Below are 24,672 nucleotides of genomic sequence, written 5' to 3' on the forward strand. Positions count from 1 at the left end.
CGCTTCCGAGCCATATAGCTTCACGTGAAACTACGGCGGATTAAAGCGCCTCGAGTTTGCAACTTTTGCACTATAATCGGACCATACAATTTCATTTCGTCTCAGCCTGCAAAAGGAGGCTTTTGTTTCATTGTTGTATATCATATTTTATCAATAAAGAGTTCATCATCAAATGAGACACCCCAATTACTCACTTTGCTTGTTGTTTACAAACTCGGGATGATTTTGCGTTAGCCTGGGCATGGCTCTCGTGGAGGATTGGGAGAGAGAGACAGGATGGCTCTCTCTCCCAATCCTCCACGAGAGCCATGCCCAGGCTAGTTTTGCGTAACACAACTCGAGTTCATCAAAAACCCAGCCCGAGTTCTTTGGACAGAAACCTGAGTTCAACAACTCGGTTTGAGAACATGGAACTCAAGGCACTGTTAGCTCTATAGCTCCACTGTAGACTCCATAGTACATAAGTAGTATACGACTCTGATGCGCTGTTGTTAGGAACATCGTAGGCTCTGTTGTATCACATGACAGTCACGTGTACAAAATAGCATCTTCACATCAGAAAATGGCATACGCGAGGGTAGTCGTAGCAACATTTCTTGTGCAAGTTATTGCTGATTTTACTCAGTCTAGTAGTCCTTATGCCCCAACTTGGGAATCGCTTGATTCTCGGCCACTTCCTACGTGGTATGATGAAGCCAAGATAGGAATATTTGTTCATTGGGGCGTGTTTTCTGTGCCTGCAATTAGTAATGGTAGTGCCGCTGAACAGTTTTGGACTGCTTGGGACGAAGCAAAACCAGGAGACTACGTTTATGAGTTCATGAAAGACAACTATCGAGATGATTGGACATATGGTGATTTTAGCAATCAATTCACGGCAGAGCTATTTGACGCAAACAAATGGGTTGATTTGTTTCAGGATGCTGGCGCTAAGTAAGTACATGTATACTAAAATATTTACTACAGGTTACAGGGTGGCAGGTGACGTATTTTTGGACATCGTTTATGTTGAATTGTGACTCTGACTCATTTTGATGTTGAATATGTAATAGTATTTATTCGAATCAGGTTAGGCGCAGATGACGAGTTTAGGTATTTATGTAACCAGATTATTTTGCACCGTTGAACGGTAAGCTTGTATTATTTAACTATTTCAGTACGAACTAGTTATCGGTTGACTGCCCCCAAGCCTAATAAATTTTTCAGTAGCCATATAACTAAAACGGACCTGCACGGAATTGAGCATAACTGAAGTGCTTTTCAAAATAATCCAGATTTGGTTTTTGCTTCCAGAAAACATTCTAAGCTACAATTTGATATGAATATCTATGCACTTTTACAAATGTTACTAACCAGAATTTCTAATCCATCCCTTGAACATTCTTTTGGATCAAAGATAATGTTTACGTTGCAATGCAGCTCACAAGCGGTTTTTTGGTACTGATGTTTTGTTATTATGTTAGATTGATGGAAAGCCTTATCGGCAGCCAACCAAAAAAAGATTTCTCAATTCCAAGCAATAGAACAAGTGTTATGAGCTTCTAACCAACACTACGTCGATAACAGCTTTATCAATTATATAATCGAACAGTATGCTACAGTATATTATATTGAAATGCATTGCAGAGGTTATTATGGATATGTTAAGCATAGAACAAGACAATTAACTACAAGCTAACAGAAAATCACCAGCAAAGAAAGTCCATGTACAGTAAAAATTAACATGAATGAAAAATAAAACAATTTATATATATTTATGAAAGAATTGTTTTAAAAGTGCCGCTCAGTATGCCACCACCTAAAACAAGGTGCTGGACACAAAGGAATGTCACCACATTGTGCATAACAATATTTGGTTTCGAATCTCTTTTTGTTCGTTGCCTCCGATCATTTTGAATTGGCACTATTACACACTCGACACGATCTAAACTTTATCCTCCCAGTCAGGTCAGAAGTTTGGAAGGAAGGATAATGATTTGTAGTCTTTAGCCTTGCTAAATCTGAGCCAATTGAATGCGGTTTTCCAGCTACATCACCTCTACAGTCATTATCTGGCCATGCCATATGTAGTAGTTGATCACATATAGACGATATTTCATGCTGGTGACTGATTTCCCCATTACGTTGCGATGTACTACAGACGAATTGTGAATAGCAATGTCAACAAGATGGAAAAAGAGTTTATTGTACCATTTGATTGACCTTCCTTCTATATGGTAGTATTTGACCATCTGGTCAGTCAAGTCAACTCCACCCATGTGACCGTTGTAGTCTACACTAGTATTGGAGCAGGCTTCCTGATTGGTTGGTCATTGTACGTTCGGCGGTCTAATTCAGTGAGCTCGAAATTGCTGTGATAGTTTGAGCAAAACAAAATGAAATTTCTGTCCACCCAGCATCCAGTCAGAACTGATGTACTAGTACTGCGACTCACCTTTTTTCAGAAGTTGACCAGGCTTTTTTTTGATGGACTTGGGCACATATTTTCTATTAGAATGCAATGTTCTGTACTCCGTAGGCATACATTCCTTGCTCGTACAGCTCTTTCATTAAAGTAGGGCTAGAATATAAATTGTCCATGGCCATTAGGTATATGACCTTGGTTCAGCATATCCTGCATCACGTCAAAAACAACTCTGTGCGCTACACCTTGATTCATGTTAGAATTCTCTCTGTCTATGCCGACATAAAGCGAATATTTATAAACGTAGCCTGTCTGGCTCTCAGCAAGAACATAACCTTTGAGACCAAAACACGCTCTCTTTTTGGGCTTGTACTATTTGAAAAATAATCTACATCTGAACAGTGATAATGTCTCATCAATACAAATTTGCTGCCCAGGCTTTATACAGAAGCAAATCGATAGTTCAGTTTCTTAAAACATCATTTATTTTGTAGCAGCGCTCAGTAGATGGATTTGAATTATCTACGAAGTGGAGTGCACTCAGTATTCTCATAAATTTGTCCTTAGATATGACAGAGTTGAACAACGAAGTTGTTAGGATCGGATTCATAGACCAATATGATTTTGCATTGGCTTTTTTCTTATCTCTGTGAGCGTAATCAGAGCGAATACACGATGCAAGTCATTTTTAGTTATTGCCTTCCAGTTGGTGATTTTCTCACTGCCATACTCGTTTGTTTCTTTCAATATCATGTCCATAATTCTATCATTCATAAATAACTGATAGCAATCAAGAGCTGATGAATTCGCTCCTAGCCTCACCTTTACACCTGAAGCTCCTGTAAATGGAATTCTTTGGTTCTGCTGCGGTTTATTCTTCTTCCATTCTATTCCACCTAATGAGAACAAATACATGTAGTAAAGAAAACCTACACACATCTCTTAGTCTATCCAAAGTGACTGTAAAACAAAAAATCAAACGAAAATGTTACCGATACAACATTGATTACCTGGTTGATTGCGGCGATTAGGTGCATCTCCACCACCACCATTTCCTCTCCCTCTGGTACCCATCCTTCTACCACGATTACTCCTACGCATACCACGATCACCTCTCTGTCTACCATGAGCCCCTTGCTGTCTACCATGAGCACCTTGCTGTCTACCACGAGCACCTCTCTGCCTACCACGAGCACCTTGCTGTCTACCCTGAGCACCTTTCTGTTTACCACGAGCACCTTGCTGTCTACCACGAGCACCTTGCTGTCTACCCCGAGCACCTTGCTGTTTACCACGAGCACCTTGCTGTTTACCACGAGCACCTCGCTGTCTACCACGAGCACCTCGCTGTCTACCACGAGCACTTTGCTGTCTACCACGAGCACCTTGCTGTCTACCACGAGTACCTCTCTGTCTACCACAAGCACCTTGCTGCCTATCTCGAGCACCTTGCTGTCTACCGCGAGCACCTCGCTGTCTACCACGAGCACCTCTCTGCCTACCATTAGCACCTCTCTGCCTACCCCGAGCACCTCTCTGCCTACCCCGAGCACCTTGCTGTCTACCACGAGCACCTCTCTGCCTACCATGAGCACCTTGCTGTCTACCACGAGCACCTTGCTGTCTACCATGAGCACCTTGCTGCCTACCGCGAGCACCTTGCTGAATACCACGAACGCCTTGCTGTCTACCACGAGCACCTCTCTGCCTACCGCGAGCACCTTGCTATCTACCCCAAGCACCTTGCTGTCTACCACAAGTACCTTGCTGTCTACCCCAAGCACCTTGCTGTCTACCACAAGCACCTTGCTGTCTACCACAAGCACCTTGCTGTCTACCACGAGCACTTTGCTGTCTACCACGAGCACCTCTCTGCCTACTACGAGCACCTTGCTATCTACCCCGAGCACCTTGCTGTCTACCACAAGCACCTCTCTGCCTACCACGAGCACCTTGCTGTTTACCCTGAGCACCTTGCTGGGTACCACAAGCACCTTGCCGTCTTCTGCGAGCACCTCTCTGCCTACTACGAGCACCTCTCTGCCTACTACGAGCACCTTGCTGTCTACCCCGAGCACCTCTCTGTCTACCACGAGCACCTCTCTGCCTACCACGAGCACCTTGCTGTCTACCACGAGCAACACCTCTACCAGGGAGCCTATCACCTTCTCCAAAACAAGGTGGTTGTTAGAATCAACTTCAATAAATAAATGTAATGCCATTGTTCAACAAATATCATTAATTGCACTACCAGGTATTACCAAAAACCTCAGTTATTTAGCAGCATGGATGCCACCATCAACGAAATTGTGTGATACTTACTGTGGTCATCAGAATCGGAGCTTGCTTGATTGTTAACATCTTGTGGGTCATAATTAGCATCCAGGTCATTATCATCAGATATTGGTGTTGAAGCCCTAGGCACATCATCAATGGCATCACTCACAACTCCTAGACTGTCTTCACCTACAAATCTAGACACACAAGGTGTGCCTCGAGGTTGGGGCTGTTTGATAGTAGATGCTGACGTTGATAACTATATGCCTGGCTAACTGTGAGTGGAACCATCGGATACAAATGAAATAAAGAATTTTTTATTATTTTGAAGTTCTATGTGGAAATCATAAAACTATTATTTATTATGAGATAATCAAGTGATAATTTCATCCGGAGATAAAAGTCTAAAATTAATTTTATTGAAATTGTTGTAATGATGTGTAGCATGAAAAATAAATATTTTACCCCTTTGAAAAATAATTTGTTGGGAATCCACAACAAAAATTTTGGCTTTTGGTGGAAGTAAAAAGTAATTGCACATAGTGGTGCATCAAACTTACCCTCGTCCATGAGAAAGTTCTCATCTTCCTCTTGAGTTTCACTTTCGTTGCGATTTTCTTCACCTGAGTTGATTACCACATTTGATTCACTTAGGAAGTTGGCCATCGCCCAGATAAACCTTTCCCAAAATGGCGATCAACAAATTTTCAGAACAGTTGATATCGGCCACGCAATTTGTTAGTTAAAAATCTATTGTTCAATCACATATTGCGTATCAAAATGATGCCCACGCTCTTAAATTTCATTTGATAGATCAATAAAATCGATTTAGCCAAAAGGCTAAGCAATAGAGTGGCTCCAAATTTATTCCAAAATATTTGGGATCAGGCCCAAGAGAACACAACTTTTCTCAAAATAGTCAGTAACAGGCCTGAAATTGTTAAAAAACCGTCTTTTAACAAGAAGTATATCAGTATAAGCAATTCCACTTTTAACTCAAATGTAAAATAAAAAGTATGAGTAGATAACTTCAAAGTATGTGATTGTCAGTTTAATGCTTGGTAGCAGGATCACACGGTTGCCTCTCAATATATCCCTTCAATTGTGTGAGCATGGTAACATTGCGATGAGAATTAGGCCTGTTTGGTGTAGCAATCGTGGAAGTGGTTTTGTCAAGATGTATCTGCTGAATTCTACTTTCTGCTGATATGTTTGTATATATGACACAAGTGTGCTCCCTCACAAAATGGTACTTGATGTCGATGTGTTTTGTCCTTTGATGCGAGTGTGAATGTTCTTTGGTAAGAGCTACCGCGCCAATGTTATTGGTGAAGATGGTGTTGTTGTCATCTTGTGTCATCTAGAAAATTTTGCATAACTTTTGTAGGAATAACACTTCCTTTGTGGCCTCGGTCAGTGCCATATATTTTGCTTCGCATGATGACAGTGCCACAGTAGGTTATCGTCTGCTATTCCAGCTGATTGGCATCCTCTTAGTGTAAATATGTAGCCAGTCGTGGATCTTCTGGTAAATGTGTCTCAAGCCTAATCAACATCAACAAAACTGTCAAGTCTCTGGTCTGTCGGTGTAAATGACAAGTGTAGTCCTTTAGATCATTTTAGGTAACATAGCAACCTCTTGACATTGATGACATTGACATGTAACTGTCCAGGTTTTTCCAAGTGTTGCTCAAGATAGTTTTCTAAACTGTCCATGCAATTTCAAGTCGTGTTCCATTCATAAGATATATAAGGCTACCGACAATTTATCTGTATGGGTACTCCTTAGAGATAGCGTGCTCTTTATCTTGATGCTGGTGGCAATTGTAAGTTCTTTTCCGCTGGTGTGCTGACGAGATTGCAGTCCGCCATGCATAAGTTTTTTTCAGGATGCTTTCTGTGTAGCGCTCCTGAGATATAGTGTAGCGATTACTGTCTCTCTTGAAATCGATTCCAAGGAACCAACTTAGTTCTCTATCGTCCATGTTGAACTGCTTGTCGAGAAGTACTTTAGTTTCTGAGATATTTTACTCGTTTTGTGATCAGATTAGGATTTCATCAACCCAGAAGAGTATGATGACCTTTGCTGTGGGATCCCGTATGTTCTCTTTTGCCCAAACACACTGGTCTCCGGCTCCAGATTTCAAACCCTCCCAACTCCAAAAATGTTGTGAGCGTGCGGTACCAGTTTTGGTCACTTTGTATTAGTCCGTTTGTAGACTTGTTTAGGCGACACGATAACTTGTGTCATCAATCTTCTCGAGCCTGGTAGCCATTGCAGGTAGATTACTATATTGATTAGTTATTGATTAGTTATATTGATTACTATATTGTAGGTATATTACTATATTGATTGGGGCGTTTATGTAGACTCCTGTTACATCCAGCTGGTAGATTTTCATGCCTTCACTAGCTGCTTTTTGGAGAAACATTCTTATTGATGTGAATCGTGTTGTGGGGCTGAATGTTTCTTCATAGTCTACCTCTTGGATCTGTGAGTATCCTTTAGCGACATATCTTGCTTTGTGTTGCACTTCATCTGGTTGCTTGCCTTGCTTTATAATATACATCCATCTTCCTATTGTTTCAGTTCTGTCATGTGGCAGTGTTTGTATGGACCATGTGCTAGAGTCCTGGAGGGTGTTTATTTCTTTATCCAGTGTTTTCTTCCACTCTTCCCAGTCGTCTGAGATTATGGCTTCCTCGTAGCATTGGGGGATGCTGCTGCTATTCAGGAGATAAGCATAATCAATATTTCAGAGAGAGAGAGCAGTCTTTTATGTAACTCGGTTGTTTCTTTGTACGCTGGCCCGTTCTGGTTTTGGATAGGGGTTCTATAGCATGTTCTTGTAGAATGATGTGTTCTGCATCATTTCTGCTATTTGGTGCAGGTTTTTGTAGTGTAAGTTTTGTATCCTCACTTCTGCTTTTTGTGGCGGATTTTTGTGGTATGGCATTTTCTGTGCCATTCCTGATTTTATTTGGAGCAGGTTCTTGTTGCATGGCATTTTCTGTGCCATTTCTGCTTTGTGTGATCATTGTATTCCCATTTCTGGCATTAGGGAAGTTACAATTCTGTTGTTGCGGGTGAGTATTTTGTAACTTTTTGAGTTGATGCCGAAATATATATGAACCACTTTTGCCTCGGTCAGAGAGCTTTTGCTTGTTCCCTTCAGTGTAATAAGTGCATTGTGAACTAAAGTTGTACAGTTTTTTCATGTCGGGTTGTGTGCCAGTAAAAAGCTCGTGAGCTGTCCTTTTTATTCGCTTTTGATTGCTTCTATTCTTCAGATACTGTGTGTGTTTGACAGTAAGGCCCCAGAAGTTTTTGGTCATGTCTGATTCTCTGAGTAGGCATAATGACAATTTCATGAGACTCCTCCATGATCTTTCCGATTTTTCGTTTTAGTATGATGAGTAAGGGGCTGTGGTAGTATGTTTTATTCCTCTATCCCTTAGGGTTGTCTGGAACGCTTGTCCCAGGTACTCCATTCCATTATCAGTGTGTATTTCTTTGATGTCTCCGATCGGTGTGTACGTCAGCAATAAATTGTTTGAGAGCTATGTGAGTGTCGTTTTTGTGACGGAGGTTATAGTTAAATAGCATACTTGAATATTCGTTGCTGAAATCAATTATGAAGTTGTGTCTTTTTTGGATATCGGTGTTATTTGGCCACACAGATCTGAGTGGACTTGCTGTAGGGGTTTTGTGGCGAGCGTCGTTTTAAAATGTTCTCTTTGGGTTGTTTTGTAATTTTACTTTCTTCACAAATGTTGCAGGTGGTATTGTGTTTGGGTTTGGGCTATCTCCATTCCTAATGTTACTTATCTAGCTCGAGAATGTCAGCTGAGTTCATGTGGTTAAGGGTTTTGTGCCACTCTGATAGTGATTTTGTAAGATTGATTGAATCAGCTGCGTGTGCTATGTTAAGAAAGAAAAGTCTACCTTTTGCCTTTATTTGGAAGTTTTTTGTTCCTGACGTGAGTGTATTGTGAGTGTATTGTCATGTTTAAAAAGGATCACAATGGCTCCTTTGTGGGTGGCAGCGTAGACTGAAAACAGGCTGGTTGGCATCGTTGGTGTTAGTAAAGTAATTTCAAGAAGAACTTGTTGTTGCAAGTTTTCGTCGTCAAGAATGGTGAATTGGGCTGTGCCTTTAACTATCACAAACTGATTAGTTTGATGACCATCAGTTAGCTGTATGTAGTGTTGATCGAGTCTGAAAGATTCTTCAAAACTTACAAAGCGACCGCTGTCATTGACAAGGTGGCTGGTTGCTCTACAGTTTACCATCAGTGGCTCGGTATTCTGCTTGTCTGTTTGTGGTGATATGTTGTTGCATTGTGTAAAAAAATGAACAGCATAAGTGCTGTTGGCTAAGTTGGAGGATTGGTGACCACTTGTATCGTTGTGGTCTGGTTTTTTTTCCGTATACATATGGACTCCAGGTGCCCAACAACATTACAATACCCACAATGCAATTTAGATTTAGATCTGCTGTCTCGTGTACTGTAGTTTGTTTTACCACAAGCCAGACATTGCATACTGGCGTTAGTAGGATGTCTAAGTTGTGTTGGTTCGTTTTGTGTAGGCCTGCCATACGCTCTTTTTGAGGCCATTGCAGTTGAATGGGAATAATGTGCTGATTTGGCATGGTCAAAGTTGGTTAGTGCTGCTGTAAATTCAGAAAAGGTTTGGTCTTTGTCAATTTGTGTGTGTACAACGACACAAAGTTAGTACATGAGGATGGTAGTCCTTTCAAAATCATAGTGATAACCAAATTATCGCTTGTGTTTTCATCAGCGGATCCTAGTCCAATTGCATAGTTTTCTGATAGTCAGTGATATCTTCTGCTTCTGTCATCCTAACTGTTGTGAATTGTTCATAAAGAGTTAATAATCGCAGTTTTTCAGCGGTGGCGGAGTTATTGAAAGGCTTTCCTTCTATTGTTTTCAGCATCTCTCATTATGAGTTGTAGTGATCTTTCATCAAGGTCTTGTACAAGTTCAGCATAAGCCCTCATGTTGTTATTGGCAAAGTTCTCAGCGTTATCTCCACCTTTTTTGGTAGCAATGCTGTGTGCACATTTTCATCTTGAGTGTACCAGTAAGACATGAACAGAGTTTTCCAGATTGAAAATTTGACAAGATTTCCATCAAAATACAGTCTATTTCTAAAGCCACTGGGCCCATAACTCGTTGACTTGTGACTCATTTTTATGTTGAATATGTAATAGTGTTCATGCGAATCAGTTTATATATGGAGGAAGAATTTAGGTATTTATGTAACCAGATTATTTTGCGCTGTTGAACGGTAAGCATGTATTATTCAAGAAGCCGTCTTTTAACAGGAAGTATATAAGTATAAGCGATTTCACTTTTAACTCAAATCTAAAATATAGAATATGAGTATGTTGAAAGTATGTGATTAAAAGTATGTGATTGTCAGTTTAATGATTGGTGGCTGGATCACATGATTTTCTCTCGATAGTTTGCTTCATAGATAGTTGAATGAGCGTTCCTTTCTAAAAGAAATCACACTCGATTGGTCTCAAACGCGGTTAGGTGTAAGATAAGATTTTTCCACTAAGACCGTCCATTGTGCCTTAAAAGAGCGTGGGAACACAATCCCACTTGAATTTGTTTTGCTTATTTTGTAGTTTTTTGTTTCTTGCTTTTCTAAAATAAGCTTGCCATTAAGATCTCAGTTTTTCTATAGTTCGTGGCCAAAAGGATTGGCGGCATTGACAAGTTTTTATTAAAGGAGAATGTGAACCTTTTCCTGTCTCATACCGTGAGTTTTAGACCTTAATAACATCAGTAATAAATGATAGTTTAAACTGTTCAGAACAACGCTTGACATACAGTTTATCTCTGGGATTTTCTTTCTGATAGTTATTGAAAACTTGTGTCCTCTCTCATTTTCTTAATGCTAACACGACCCTTCCATGTAAATATAAAGCGTGAAGCCTGGTTTTGAACGTTTCCTAGATTTTTAGAGTGACTTATTTTCATAGGTTTGCAACTTTTTAAGTTAGATATGTCTGATCGACAGGTCTTGGTTCACAACAGTATTATCGATCAGTTTCAAATGAAGGAATTGTAGAACATACAAAAGTAATATACTTGTATTTCAAAGTCTGTGACTGAAGACAATTATTGTTGTGGTATCAATGAGATTATCTGCCCATACAGTATGCAGATGCCAGAAAAGAAATGAGTTTACTAGGTTGCTTGTTGAGAGAGGGTTGCTAGAAGCTAATACATCATAGCTTTTGAAAGGTTTTAGTTTTCTCTTGACAGATACCGTAAAGTCTCTATTTGAATTTAAAACCTCCAATTGAGCGCCATGGCGCTCTTCAACCCTTTCCCTATAGTAGTGGTCAAATGGAGATGGCGGTCAAATGGTGGTTGCGTTCAAATAGACTGGGCTGTATTTTTTAAATACGTCGTTAGAATTTTGGGAAGCTAAATTTAATCATTTTACAGGCGAAGCGAAAACGATATCTATTGTTTTCAATTAATCTACGATGATATTATAGCCTGTGCCTTGCTTTGCAATTTGCTGGAGATTTAAATTTTTTATTTCTTTCTAAATTTGAAGGCGTATTGTCATTGTATAACTATAATATTTAAGAATATTGCATAAAAGCTCATTGCACTCATTGATATGTTTTTGCTACAATTTGCAGCCAGAACTGGCTTTTTATGTGCAATAGCAGAGGAGTTATGAGCGTCGATCCATTGTAAGCTGAGTTAAGATAAACGCAAGGATGCTATTAAATAATATGCTATAAATCTGCAAACTTATAACTTATATAATGATAATCTATCAACTGCTACAAGTACATATTCAAGAACAAGTGACATAAGCGAAACATGCTTATAATATATTCAGAAACGAAACTTGACAATTTTGAAACAAAAATATTTGCATCATTCGCTTGGCCAGTTTTGTTTTGATTGCTGCTTTTGATGGAATGAACATCTGGCTGTTCAATCCCTTCCGCAATGTCTTTTGATGTCAACTTTTCTTCACTGCTAAACGAGTCAACATTAGCATCCAAACAATTTTTGTTAGCGGAGCAAAACTTTTACATGTTGCATTTCACACAAATAATAATAAACTTTTAGCCGGGTGGGCACTAAGCACACCTTTTAGCCTAAAACTAGTCGTTCATATACCGTTATAAATGTGCACTGTTTTTATTAACTGTCGAAGTATCAAAACCATGTTGAACAAGTAACTACTATAAGCCTATTATTTTTTATGGTGTTGCTTTCAAATTTTTAACGACAAAACCCAAAAGCTTTGAAGTTGGAAAATGGACTTTGATATGAACAGAAAAACGAAAGAATTAATCGTTTATTGATGTAATTGAGTCATTATTAGTACGATTTTGTGGACACATTTTTACTGATCACTTGTTATTATGGGTTCTTAACGGTCAAAGAATGTCAAAGTGGCGGTCAAATGGAGGTGGCGTTCAATTAAAGGGTAGCTCTTTCTTTTTAGACCCTTTTTCTAAGGTGGCGGTCAAATAGAAGTAGCGTTCAAATAAAGGTAGCATTCAATTATAGGTTTTACACTACATTGTATATATAAGTCTCAGTATTTGTTTGTCGTATGTTTAGTTATAGCGATCAAATTCTAGGAATGAAAAATGTGTATCACGCTGGATTTGAGCTCGTAACCTCCAAGTTTACAGACAAACGCATCAAATCATTATGATGAGCTGTGCTTAGCAATGCTAATCAGCTTATCTATCCTTATCTAAAATCTATTGGTTTGGCATTATCTCCCCCAATGCATCGGTTTGGTTTATTGGAGTTGTATTACCGCTTTTATTTCTAGCTGTGATTGCAGTATATAAGCTAAGTACATTGTATGTACTTTTTATTATTAATTACTTTTACCTTTTGCATTTGTTTTTCTTGTGAAAGTCTTTTAAAAGCCTTGTATTCATTACTTTTATTTTTTATTTATCATTTTCAAATGTAGCGTTTCAATTTACATTCCTTCAACATTTGGATCTACCAGCAACTATTCCTAACATCATTTGCAAAAAAAACTAAAAGTGTTTTATATAGACAGTTAGATGTTGTGTTATTTCGAATAAAAACTTCCTCTACATTCTCTTTCGTACCCTCGTGCGCTACACTGCTTCAGTTATATCTTCAGATGCTTCCGATATCTCAATTTTACATATTTGGACCAGTACAGCTGTATTCAATGTTTTGATGGATAGCTTCTGCTGCAACAGTAACCTTTTTATACTCTAACCTTTATGTACTCACTGTTATTATTAATTCAACATATTTACAATCTTCTTTTTTTTCAGTTCGTATCAATTGTTTAAGTATCAAATCATTTTCATCAAATTCAAAAAACAAATTCCATCTTGAACGGATCTTAACAGCAGTTGTCAACTGAAGAGTTTCACAAGTGGTCCTGAGCAACATTAGTGTGTGCTGATTGTTGTTTATACTTTTTAAACATTTTGTTCCTAGAAACTGCTTTTGTCATAAAAGTGTTCGGTTGCCTGTTTAAAGCAAATGAGTTTGTTGATTTTGAAACTAAATGTAGATAAAGTAGTTCCATGACAGGAACCCAAAGAAATTGTGATGAATAACTTTTATGTCCAAGCCTCTTGCATTAAATATACTAAAAATGAGAGATAGAAGACAATTCCATATGAAAAATAATTCTCCATTTCGCTTCAGGTAAATGACGACTATTGGGATTTTCCAAACTCCATTTTAAAAGTACTCTGACACATGCGTGTATTTTCGTTTCCAGCTTTTTGAGGTGCCAGGCTGTTTCTTGCACTTGGCTGGCATTTTGTAAAAGTGAACTTTGCTTTTTGCGAAGCGCTAAATTATTTTTCTTGCTTTTGGTATTTTCGTGGTGTGTCAAAGTCAGTTGTAAAAGGTATGATTTGCTTGAGAATATGACTGTCATCGCTGTCAGCAACAAGCATATTGATCAAGGCTTATACGTATATATATATACATTTATATATTATATATATATACATTTATATATATATATACATTTATATACATATTATATACATGTATATATACATTTATATATTATATATATACATTTATATATTATATATATTTGTATACATATATCATATATATATCATATATATATACATACATCATATATATATATCATATATATATACATATATCATATTTATATATATAACGTATATATTATGTCTTCAACCGAGAATATTTTGATTTCAAGTTCTTGTTAATAGTTTGGTCGAATGCTTTGATAGGTATGTAGTGTTCGTTAGCAAGCATAAAGAAGGATTCTGTAACTGGAATACAAACTATTCATTCAACTGGAACTCTATGCAAGTTGGACCAAAGAGGGATCTTGTTGGTGAGTAACGCAATTATTTTACGTATTCTTTTAAAAGAGTATTGTTTATGGCTGGACAAAATCAAAACTTCTTTCTTACAGATGAAGTTGCCACAGCTGTCAGGAAAACTAACCTTAGGCTGGGTTTGTACAACAACATGGCGGAGAAGCAGAATCCCTTGTTTCTCCTCGACGAGCACAACCATTATCAGACTCAGCTTTATGTCAAGGTACACAGGCTTTGTTTAAGTTTTAAAAAACATACTAATTAGGTTTGTCAAATGCTGTCATAGTTGTACCACTCGATTGATTGCATTACCTATGTTACTCTATATTACGTATGTATAGGACAAACACTTCTCTATCCGGCCGCAATGAGAGCATGTCTACCGTAGTTGTGGCTCAGATTTGGTTGAATTTAAACCATTCACTCTGCAGTCAGTTGTTTAGTCTGTGAACATCGTGCGTGATTTATACAATATCTTCATAATTTTGCTATGGTTGCCACAAGATAAGAGGTATCTCTACTGGGATACTCATAGGTCAAGGTTGACCACATTATTGTGTCTGCTGCACATTGGTCAGACGTTATTAGCAGCTGGTGCAGTCACTGACCATGTGACCTAGATGAATAGATGAATCATACATTAACCAAATAAGATTAAAGGTTCTCTGATGTTTATATCCACTTCATTTGTGTTGCAGGGTAAGATGATTCCCGCTGCTAAGGAATTGATCAATACGTTCCAGCCTGATCTGTATTGGTCCGATGATCCGGCTGCTAGTGATGAGTACTTCATGTCTAAAGAGTTTTTGGCGTGGCTTTATAACGACAGGTAGATGTGTGTTCTCCTCAGTATAGGCAGTCTATCTCTTTGCATGACTATATTCTCATATAGTACACAACCTTGCTTTTATACACATCTATATGGTTGTAGTTAACTTGGTACACAAAGTGATTTGCTGTCTTAGTAGTGCAGTCTGTTCTTGTCAGTTGTATCATAGTTTGCAAATTGCACAAGCACAACAATGTTTAAAATAGAAAGAAAATTAAAAATGAAAGACATGGGTGACTGTGTGATTAGATACAATAAAACAAATCTGAAATTTTTCAGGTTAATTCCTAGCTTGTAACAGCCTAGCAATGGCGGGTTTCATCAACTTTATATCATTGAGACATGTTAGCGGCATATCTTGTTGAGCTATATAGTCTTCCTTAAACTCGTGACCTCTAGCGTAATAAATTTCTCTATTTTCATAGTTGGCTTTACATACGCTACGGCCAATAGATCGGCTGAAATACTCCACGAATAATGGTTGAATGAGAATTAGCAAATAATTCTAAATTTTAGAGCACTCGCTGTCATTCATATTCTTCTAACGCTGTTGATTTTGTTAATTAGCTAGGCTAAACGCAGACTTGAAAGTCATGAATCACTGCCAGAATATAGTACCGTATTCTAGCAATTATGCCCTATCATAGTCATCCACATCAAGTACCTGCGTGTATGTGGATAATTCGGACTTATTGAGCGTGTATGAAAACTGTAAAACTGTCTCATGTCTTTTGTGATTAATCTCGAGTCTTTGAATGGCCTTAATGTGTAGTGAGCAATGGACACAGTTTATAAATATAAACTTTCAAATAAATGTTTCAACATACAGCGTTTCAAATATATTTGTTTTCTAAGAGAACGGATAATAAGTGGAAGATTGTTAAAGCAGCTAGCGATGATATTCTCAAAATAATTGTTAGAAGTTGTATGCAGTTAGTTCATATCACGTAAGTTGAATTGACCTGAAAGCTTGTAACTGTCATGTAAAAAACGAGGACACAAATCATGAGAGATCTTGAAACCTTTAATCGACGTAAAATAAACATTTTGCTTAGGTAGAGTAAGAAAATGCAAAGACTTGGAAAGTTTGTTCGTTGGAATAATATATTTTGGAATATGATGTAGATTTGCAATTAGTAGGAATGTTCTTTTATTGCAACAAAAATTTTTTAAAAGTATTTATTGAAGTTTGGTTGAAGTAGATTAAGGCATGATTGGTGATGATTGTGTAGGTGCATTTATCTCCTCTTCACAAGGATGTGGTTTTTACAAGAGGGATGTTTTTACAAGTAATTGGATGTTCATCTCATCATGTGGTTCTGAGGAAGCTCGCAATAAAGTCAGAACTGTATTGGTATAACATCGAACATTTCTAATTTACATGCAGTAGAATATAGAATATAGGTTGTACTACAAAAACATTTTTAGATTGCTTGCTATGCGCATCACTTTCTATCCTGTTGGCAATAACATTACTGAATATGTTATACAGTCCTGTAAAAGACAAGATTGTGGTGAATGATCGTTGGGGAACAGGCACCAAATGCAAGCATGGAGGCTACATCACTTGTCGAGATCGCTTCAACCCGAAGGTAGGTCTCAGTCAAGGTGACATTTTCCCATAGTATTTTCATGTTTGTAATTTTGCGCTCGGCATATGTAGCGCAGTTCTGAATGTCATGCCAAAAATCTCATACATACTTCTGATTGATTCACATCCATGACTTTTTACAGTTTTCTGGATTATGCCAAATGTTGAAAACTGTTCACGACGCTCTAACCTAAATGTATGAAGTGATTAAATATACAAAAGCTGTCAAACCTTGTCATACTAAATTAATCCTCTCCGATGTTTGTTTTGTATATCAAACTCGTTGTATGTCATAGCAAATATTCTTATAAGAGAGGTTACATCATATTTTGTTTAATTCATTTTAAAGCAGAACGAAAAATGACAAATACTTGAAGTAATTACATATAGCATTCATACAAATGTGTTATACTAAACTATTCATAAACCTAAATGTTAAACCCTAAATTATACATGAAGACTAAATTAATACAGTAGTCATAAGTAGAAATGGTTTTTATTGTGGCACTAACTTAGAGATACGTGGTGCCCAAGCCTACACTTCTGTACATGTAAGTTCCTCTACACTTACACTTCTGTACATGTAAGTTACCATACACTTACACTTATGTACATGTAAGTTCCCCTACACTTACACTTCTGTACATGTAAGTTCCCCCTACACTTACACTTTTGTACATGTAAGTTCCCCTACACTTACACTTCTGTACATGTAAGTTACCATACGCTTACATTTTTGTACAGGTAAGTTCCCCTACACTTCTGTACATGTAAGTTTTCCTACACTTACACTTCTGTACATGTAAGTTCCCCTACACTTACACTTCTGTACATGTAAGTTCCCCCACACTTACACTTCTGTACATGTAAGATCTCCTACACTTACACTTCTGTACATGTAAGTTCCCCTACACTTACACTTCTGTACATGTATACATGTAAGTTTTCCTACATTTACACTTCTCTACATGTAAGTTCCCCTACATTTACACTTCTGTACATGTAAGTTTCCCTACACTTGCACTTCTGTACATGTAAGTTCAGTGAAATGGTTGGGACAAAAATACATAACTTACTCCAACTTGCACTGAATACAATTTAAATTAATTAAGTTTACACACTTTTTATGATTTTTGTTTTATTTTATATATTTTTTATTTGCAAGAACTACCATGTTTCATGGCTTTACAATGGTATCAATTCTCAAATGGCAACATTCTTTAACCACAATTAACATTTGAATGAAAACTGAGCAAGTCCACACAAGATTTCACACATTTATTCTGAAGATGTCGTCAACACTTGAGGCAGCAGTGGAATGCTTTGCATGAAGTGTGACAAGCTTGGTGCATATGATACAAGTAACAAAAGTTCAATAGTCCTCTAGAAGTTAAATTCCTACATTAAATATTATCAGCGTGAACACATGTGGCCAATGATTTTAACATGTTCTCGTTCAAACCAAGCTGATGCATGTGTGCGTGTTTGTTTATGATACATGTAACTAGCCCCCACTCTTTCTTGCATTATTAAAATTGTAGTCTGGAGATTTAGCAGCATGGTGAACATAGAAAGATTCTTCAGCTCGCAGCTTACTTTTTCATTTTTGCCATTTCAAGCGTAACTCATAGCAAAAAGATTTAGAACATTGTGCGCTCTGGAGCATTAATGGATAGGGTCATAAATACATGCATGTGCATGGCAGTTCTAATGTTTGCATGCAGTTACATCGACAATTGGATTTTTTTTGGCAATTTAGACGTTGCAAAAGAAGAAGTTTGAAAACTGTGATACGGTGCAGCTAGCAACTTGGGGCTATGGGAGAAATGTTGGACTGGATGGATATCAGTCTATCACGGATATTCTAACAAAGATTGCTGAAACTGTCAGGTATGTGTTGGGTGTTGAGGGTAGGAGAGAGCTAATATTCACGGGTCGTTCCACAGGACTAGCCCACAGGTGTGTGATTAAACAAATCAAATATTTCACGTTTAAATTATCACAAAGTAAAAACAGTATCATAATGGATCAGTGTTTACTTGGATAGCGCCAATCCAAACATCAATTGACACAAAGTACGGCTTCCAGCGACCAACACTTATTGATATAAAAAGCATTATTATGTGGTGTCCTCGACAGTTTTTGTTGCAAAAAGTATGACAAGAAAGCATTAGGGTCTGAAATGTAAGATTATGTATTCAAAGAAAGCATTATTTTTTTTGCAAATTCGTTTTTTGTCATCTGCGAAGTTGAATTCACTCTGCCGAATAAGCTTATCGATCAGGGACACTGCATCACCTGGTGTCCCCGTTACATCGGCAACCTGTATTAGGATAACTAACCTAAATAGGTAACTGGAATCAAAAGATATAAACATGCATGATCACTGTTATTGTATGTTGGAAGTAACATTACTTCAAATTAATGACATAGTGTTATCATTTGACAATATTACCAGTGTACCCGGGAAATGGTGTCTCCTTGTGTTTCTGTTACATCGGCAACCTGTATGTATGGTAAGACAGGCAATTGTTTTATGTAAAGTATATTGTTTGCACTCCATAGTTAACTGTTCTTATGGCATTGTAACCTTATTACCCAAGTATTAAAACAGGTAAAAGATGATTAAGCTTGTGTCTTTTTGTTTAATAAAAATTGTGAATAAAGGTGACTGCTTATTACGTAGTTTTTGATGACCAAGTGGACATACCATGAGGCATTACTCTTATTACGCTTTATTGTCTGTTTTGTTTACAAAATTTGAATAGTTGGGCTTCCTAAAAGTAATGCTAAATTTAGTGTAGGGGTGATTTGAGATTTTAACCTCCATATCACACTTTGTGGGCGAGTTCTATGGAAAGACCCACACGCAAGTCACTGGACATGGATTGACTCATTTTCTGTTATCATGATGAATCATGGTCTCGTGTCACAAATCAGCTGATGCGTTTCAAATATTTTTCTTTATTATGAATACCTTCAAACTTGCAAACTTTACTGTCTTGGTTTTAAGTTGTGAATTGAAAGAGTTGCTTTTATTTTTCATAAACATCATAAATTGTACAAGACTGCAAGCTGTTTTAATTTTTAGCTGTGGTGGAAACTACCTTCTCAATGTTGGACCAACTCATGATGGTAGAATTCTACCAATATTTGAGGAGAGGCTGAGACAGATGGGGGCGTGGCTTAAAGTCAACGGAGAAGCGGTATATGCTAGTTCACCCTGGAGATATCAGAATGATACAGTGTCTGGCAACATCTGGTCAGTGAGCTAAACTACATATACATAAAGGCAACCAAGTTGAGATGGTGACATCTTGACAATTCATGTAGACAAGTAGCAGCAGTCTTGGTGACTTTAGGCCAGGAAACACGCTGCTAAGTTTTTAATTCTATTACCCCTTGTTTGATGCTGATGAAGGAAAGTGCCAAGCAGCAACTTCACTACTGAAACTCAAATGAGTACTTTATTTGAGACGGAAGAAATTCATGACCCATATGCTCGCCATAGTTTAGTAATAGCGCGGTGGTGTTGCTGCCGCTTCATCTGGCAGCCAGCTATTAAATACATGTACTTAGCTAAGCCACAGATACATTTTTCTTGGGGGCTTCCTTCCAAAAAGAGGCACAGCCAGAGATGTGCTCTTTTCAGATGTCACGACTTCTTTTTCATTGTTTTGAACACAAAAATACTTTTTTTACTATTAGCATTCTCTTCATTTGAGCACTATTATGTCGGTACGTGCCTCACCTCAATGAGGAGTTATCCTATTTTTACATCGTCGAGCCTGACTTAACTAATCGGAGGATAGTTCGGCATATTATATATAGACGAGAAAATTACATATCACTATGGTTATGGTCTTTAGTCCTTTAATAATGCAAGAGCAAAAATTTCCCAATAATCCAACTCGACAACAAATTGTTATAGAATTATAGTCAGGAATTATAGTGACAAATACAGTACTGCCATTAGCACCTTGCTGCTGTTGTCAAATACCATATACAGTGTTATTACTCCCACTCGTTTGATGATTTTTCTTAGTGATGAGCATCAATTCCAGTTCTGGCAGCAGTTTATCCATGGTGGCATGTTGAGCTGGTAGCAGTTTGTCCATGGTGGCATGTTGAGCTGGCAGCAGTTTGTCCATGGTGGCATGTTGAGCTGGCAGCAGTTTGTCCATGGTGGCATGTTGAGCGAATGAGTACTTCAAGCACCGCTAATCAAAACTGAAAGTTACACAAAGTCTACTATTTTCTCCTCTATTGTGTCTCTGTTCGTTTTTCTACTAGTTTTCTTCCTGATTTCTAGGTACACTCAGAAAAAGTCAAACAGTTCATCAAGTGGATACAGTGTCTATGCATTTGTACTCGAATGGCCTGAGAATAATAAACTCACGCTGGGCTCCCCCATAGCCACCCCTACTACAACTATTAACATGCTTGGATACTCAGATGTTAATCAGTTCATTTACAGCAGAAGGAGTGACGGAGCTGGTCTGGTAGTCAAGTTTCCTTACATTCCACCAAACAAGTTACCTTCATTCTATGCCTGGGTACTTAAACTAGACAACCTTGGTAACTAAGGTGTTTACATAGGAAACTGAATGACAATCTACAATAGAAATAGGGTGGCAAATGATCAGAATATAATATTTTATTGGCATTATTACTTGTGTTATCTATTGATATTCATACTCATATACTCATTATTTGTATTGTTTATAGTTTTTACAATATCATCTCAAATCATTTTTTATTTTCTGCCCGGCTAAACAATTGTTGGTACTAATAGATTTTTAACATTTTCTGTTTCATCATGCACTATTTTTTGCTATGTTTATTTATAGTTTGGAAACAAATACAATTCACAATCACTTGAAATTTATATATTTGTTGTGACAAGGAGGTCATAGGAACATTACAAAGACGTTTTTAACTTGCGATGTTTAAATTCCAGCTTGAGCCAATGTCTTTGTCAGCCCTCTAGTTTTGCCAACTGAAAAGCAAAGAATGTTTACTATAATAAAATGAATACTCCGAGGTAACTCTATTTCAATTTTAAGGTTTAAGCTTTGTGTTGATGCTTTAAACTGAATTCATATTCTAAAAATATCATCATTTGGTGTCATGCTGTGAATTGGTCATCACCTTGGATGAATTAACCGTTTGTCCTAGAGCCTGGTTAACACTGAATCCCATGTACAAACTGATGAAACCTCTACGTGAACATTAGACTAGTAACTTTTTTAACTAGGTGTTTGACTCATGACTTGGATCAAATTCCTCAATTTTACTGCATAATAGACGGCAATTCCATACTATTTTCTACATTTTTATTACTATGCATTCATTTTGCATCTTTTTGTTGCAAACTTTAATTTTTTTGTTATTATGTGTACTTTTAGAACATTCCTATCAGTTGACCTGATTGATTACCTAAAGTTTTATTTACCAAAAGTGCTCACAAGTTCGCAACTGAACGAATCCAACTCTTTGTTACTTTTATAAACATACTACAGTATGGATAGTGTCTGTACAACAGGGAGTTTTGTTTTATTTCATCAAAAGATATGAAAACGGAAAAACAACCAAAGAAAATGATGATGAGGCCTATGATGGGTGTTCATACAGCTTGAACATTTATGGACAATTGATGTGAATAAATGTACAATAATGAATAATGAATGATGAATAATACATGTACATGTATGGACATTAATACATGCCTTGTAGGTATATATAGACAAGCTTTCTTCTTCTTTCTGCTTAGTTGCACATTTAACTTAAATATGGATTAAAAAATATAGACTAACATAAAGCTTTGATAGCTGCGCTAACAGAGATTCTATGCTTTTATCTATAGAGCTGTTAGTGTCAGTCTGACGCCTATAATAACCCAACTATTACATAGAATAATCAAAGTTGACCTTAGAAGGTTGACTTGCAACAAAATTCGCATTACAATTATTTGGTATCCACAGATTCACCATCTCTTACTCTGCTGTATTGTAAGTGCAAAATATGTGGAAATGTGATTACAAGCTCTTAAAAGCTCAAAAACGAACAGTTAATCGCAGCCATCATGAAGACGCTGTAGGTTGGAATCACTCTCTAAAACAATTCCAATGGGACATAGTTGAACACGATGTGCTTCTGTTTAAATTTTCATGCAACCTCATTCGTCGAGATATTTTCTCAAATATACTTCAGCCTCTATATTTGATAAAGGGTTTCCGGTAAAACCAGAAGTGTTGGTCATAAACTAGTGCTACGAGACGTTTTATATTGAGCCTTTTATTAGCCTTTCACGTCAAATTGAGTATGTCATTGAAATAAAGGGATTTCAACGTACAGCGTTTTCATGATGGCTGCGATTAACTGTTCATTTTTTAGCTTTTAAGAGCTTGTAATCACATTTTCACATATGTGGCACCTACAACACAACAGAGTAAAACATGGTGAACTTTTTGATACCAAATAACTGTAATGTGAATTTTGTTGCAATTCAACTTTAAAGCCAAGAATATTACTTCTAAACTGCTATAGTCAGCCACTCTGTCGCTACATCTGTTTAGAATATTCAAATCATGTCAAAATATGCAAATTATGTCAGAGTGAAGAACTCTTCATATGATCAAGTTGTTGTGGACTAGAAACTGTTGTTAACAGTAACTCAGCACTGGGCAAGTAATTAGACTCATCGACCACATGATGGCTCCTAAGGCGGTAGCGCAAACGCACCAATTAGTAATTGGCATTTAGTGGAAGGAATCTTTTAATAAAGCTATTTACCTATACTAGCATAAGGAAGAGAATCAGCATGAGCCCTATATAAATCAAAGAACTTATGCTGCCTGTGTCAGAAATGAAGTTTAATGATCAGTTTCAGAAGCTTCTAAGAAATGCTTCCTCAGTATTGTGACATGCTGTCTCAAGTATCAAGTGTGGCATATGCTGTCTCAGTATCAAGTGTGACATGCTGTCTCAGTACCAAGTCTGACATATGCTGTCTCAGTATAGAGTGTTACATGCTGTCTCAGTATCAAGTGTGACATATGCTGTCTCAGTATCAAGTGTGACATGCTGTCTCAGTATCAAGTGTGACATGTGCTGTCTCAGTATCAAGTGTGACATGCTGTCTCAGTACCAAGTCTGACATATGCTGTCTCAGTATAGAGTGTTACATGCTGTCTCAGGATCAAGTGTGACATATGCTGTCTCAGTATCAAGTGTGACATGTGCTGTTTCAGTATCAAGTGTGACATGTGCTGTCTCAGTATCAAGTGTGACATATGCTGTCTCAGTATCAAGTGTGACATATGCTGTCTCAGTACCAAGTGTGACATGTGCTGTCTCAGTATCAAGTGTGACATATGCTGTTTCAGTATCAAGTGTTACATGTGCTGTCTCAGTATCAAGTGTGACATGTGCTGTTTCAGTATCAAGTGTTACATGTGCTGTCTCAGTATCAAGTGTGACATATGCTGTCTCAGTATCAAGTGTGACATATGCTGTCTCAGTATCAAGTGTGACATGTGCTGTCTCAGTACCAAGTGTGACATGTGCTGTCTCAGTACCAAGTGTGACATGTGCTGTCTCAGTATCAAGTGTGACATATGCTGTCTCAGTATCAAATGTGACATGTGCTGTCTCAGTATCAAGTGTGACATGTGCTGTCTCAGTATCAAGTGTGACATGCTGTCTCAGTACCAAGTCTGACATATGCTGTCTCAGTATAGAGTGTTACATGCTGTCTCAGGATCAAGTGTGACATGTGCTGTCTCAGTATCAAGTGTGACATATGCTGTCTCAGTATCAAGTGTGACATGTGCTGTCTCAGTATCAAGTGTGACATGTGCTGTCTCAGTATCAAGTGTGACATGCTGTCTCAGTACCAAGTCTGACATATGCTGTCTCAGTATAGAGTGTTACATGCTGTCTCAGGATCAAGTGTGACATGTGCTGTCTCAGTATCAAGTGTGACATATGCTGTCTCAGTATCAAGTGTGACATGTGCTGTCTCAGTATCAAGTGTGACATATGCTGTCTCAGTATCAAGTGTGACATATGCTGTCTCAGTATCAAGTGTGACATGCTGTCTCAGTATCAAGTGTGACATGTGCTGTCTCAGTATCAAGTGTGACATGTGCTGTCTCAGTATCAAGTGTGACATGCTGTC

At 37.7% G+C, this 24,672-nt stretch overlaps 2 protein-coding genes across 2 annotated transcripts; both read left to right on the forward strand.

Moving 5' to 3' along the window:
* Window positions 1–562: 562 nt before the first annotated feature.
* On the forward strand, window positions 563–21,423 carry LOC137394113 (alpha-L-fucosidase-like). Its single transcript, XM_068080833.1, has 8 exons — window positions 563–933; window positions 13,978–14,084; window positions 14,166–14,293; window positions 14,769–14,899; window positions 16,392–16,491; window positions 18,250–18,380; window positions 19,582–19,752; window positions 20,803–21,423. The coding sequence occupies exons 1-8, from the start codon at window positions 563–565 to the stop codon at window positions 21,074–21,076; spliced, it is 1,413 nt and encodes a 470-aa protein (XP_067936934.1). The 3' UTR covers window positions 21,077–21,423.
* On the forward strand, window positions 3,530–6,183 carry LOC137392962 (uncharacterized). Its single transcript, XM_068079334.1, has 2 exons — window positions 3,530–4,584; window positions 6,069–6,183. The coding sequence occupies exons 1-2, from the start codon at window positions 3,530–3,532 to the stop codon at window positions 6,181–6,183; spliced, it is 1,170 nt and encodes a 389-aa protein (XP_067935435.1).
* Window positions 21,424–24,672: the final 3,249 nt, after the last annotated feature.

Source organism: Watersipora subatra, chromosome 4 (assembly GCF_963576615.1).
Source record: "Watersipora subatra chromosome 4, tzWatSuba1.1, whole genome shotgun sequence".
In the NCBI taxonomy this organism is placed as follows: domain Eukaryota; kingdom Metazoa; phylum Bryozoa; class Gymnolaemata; order Cheilostomatida; family Watersiporidae; genus Watersipora; species Watersipora subatra.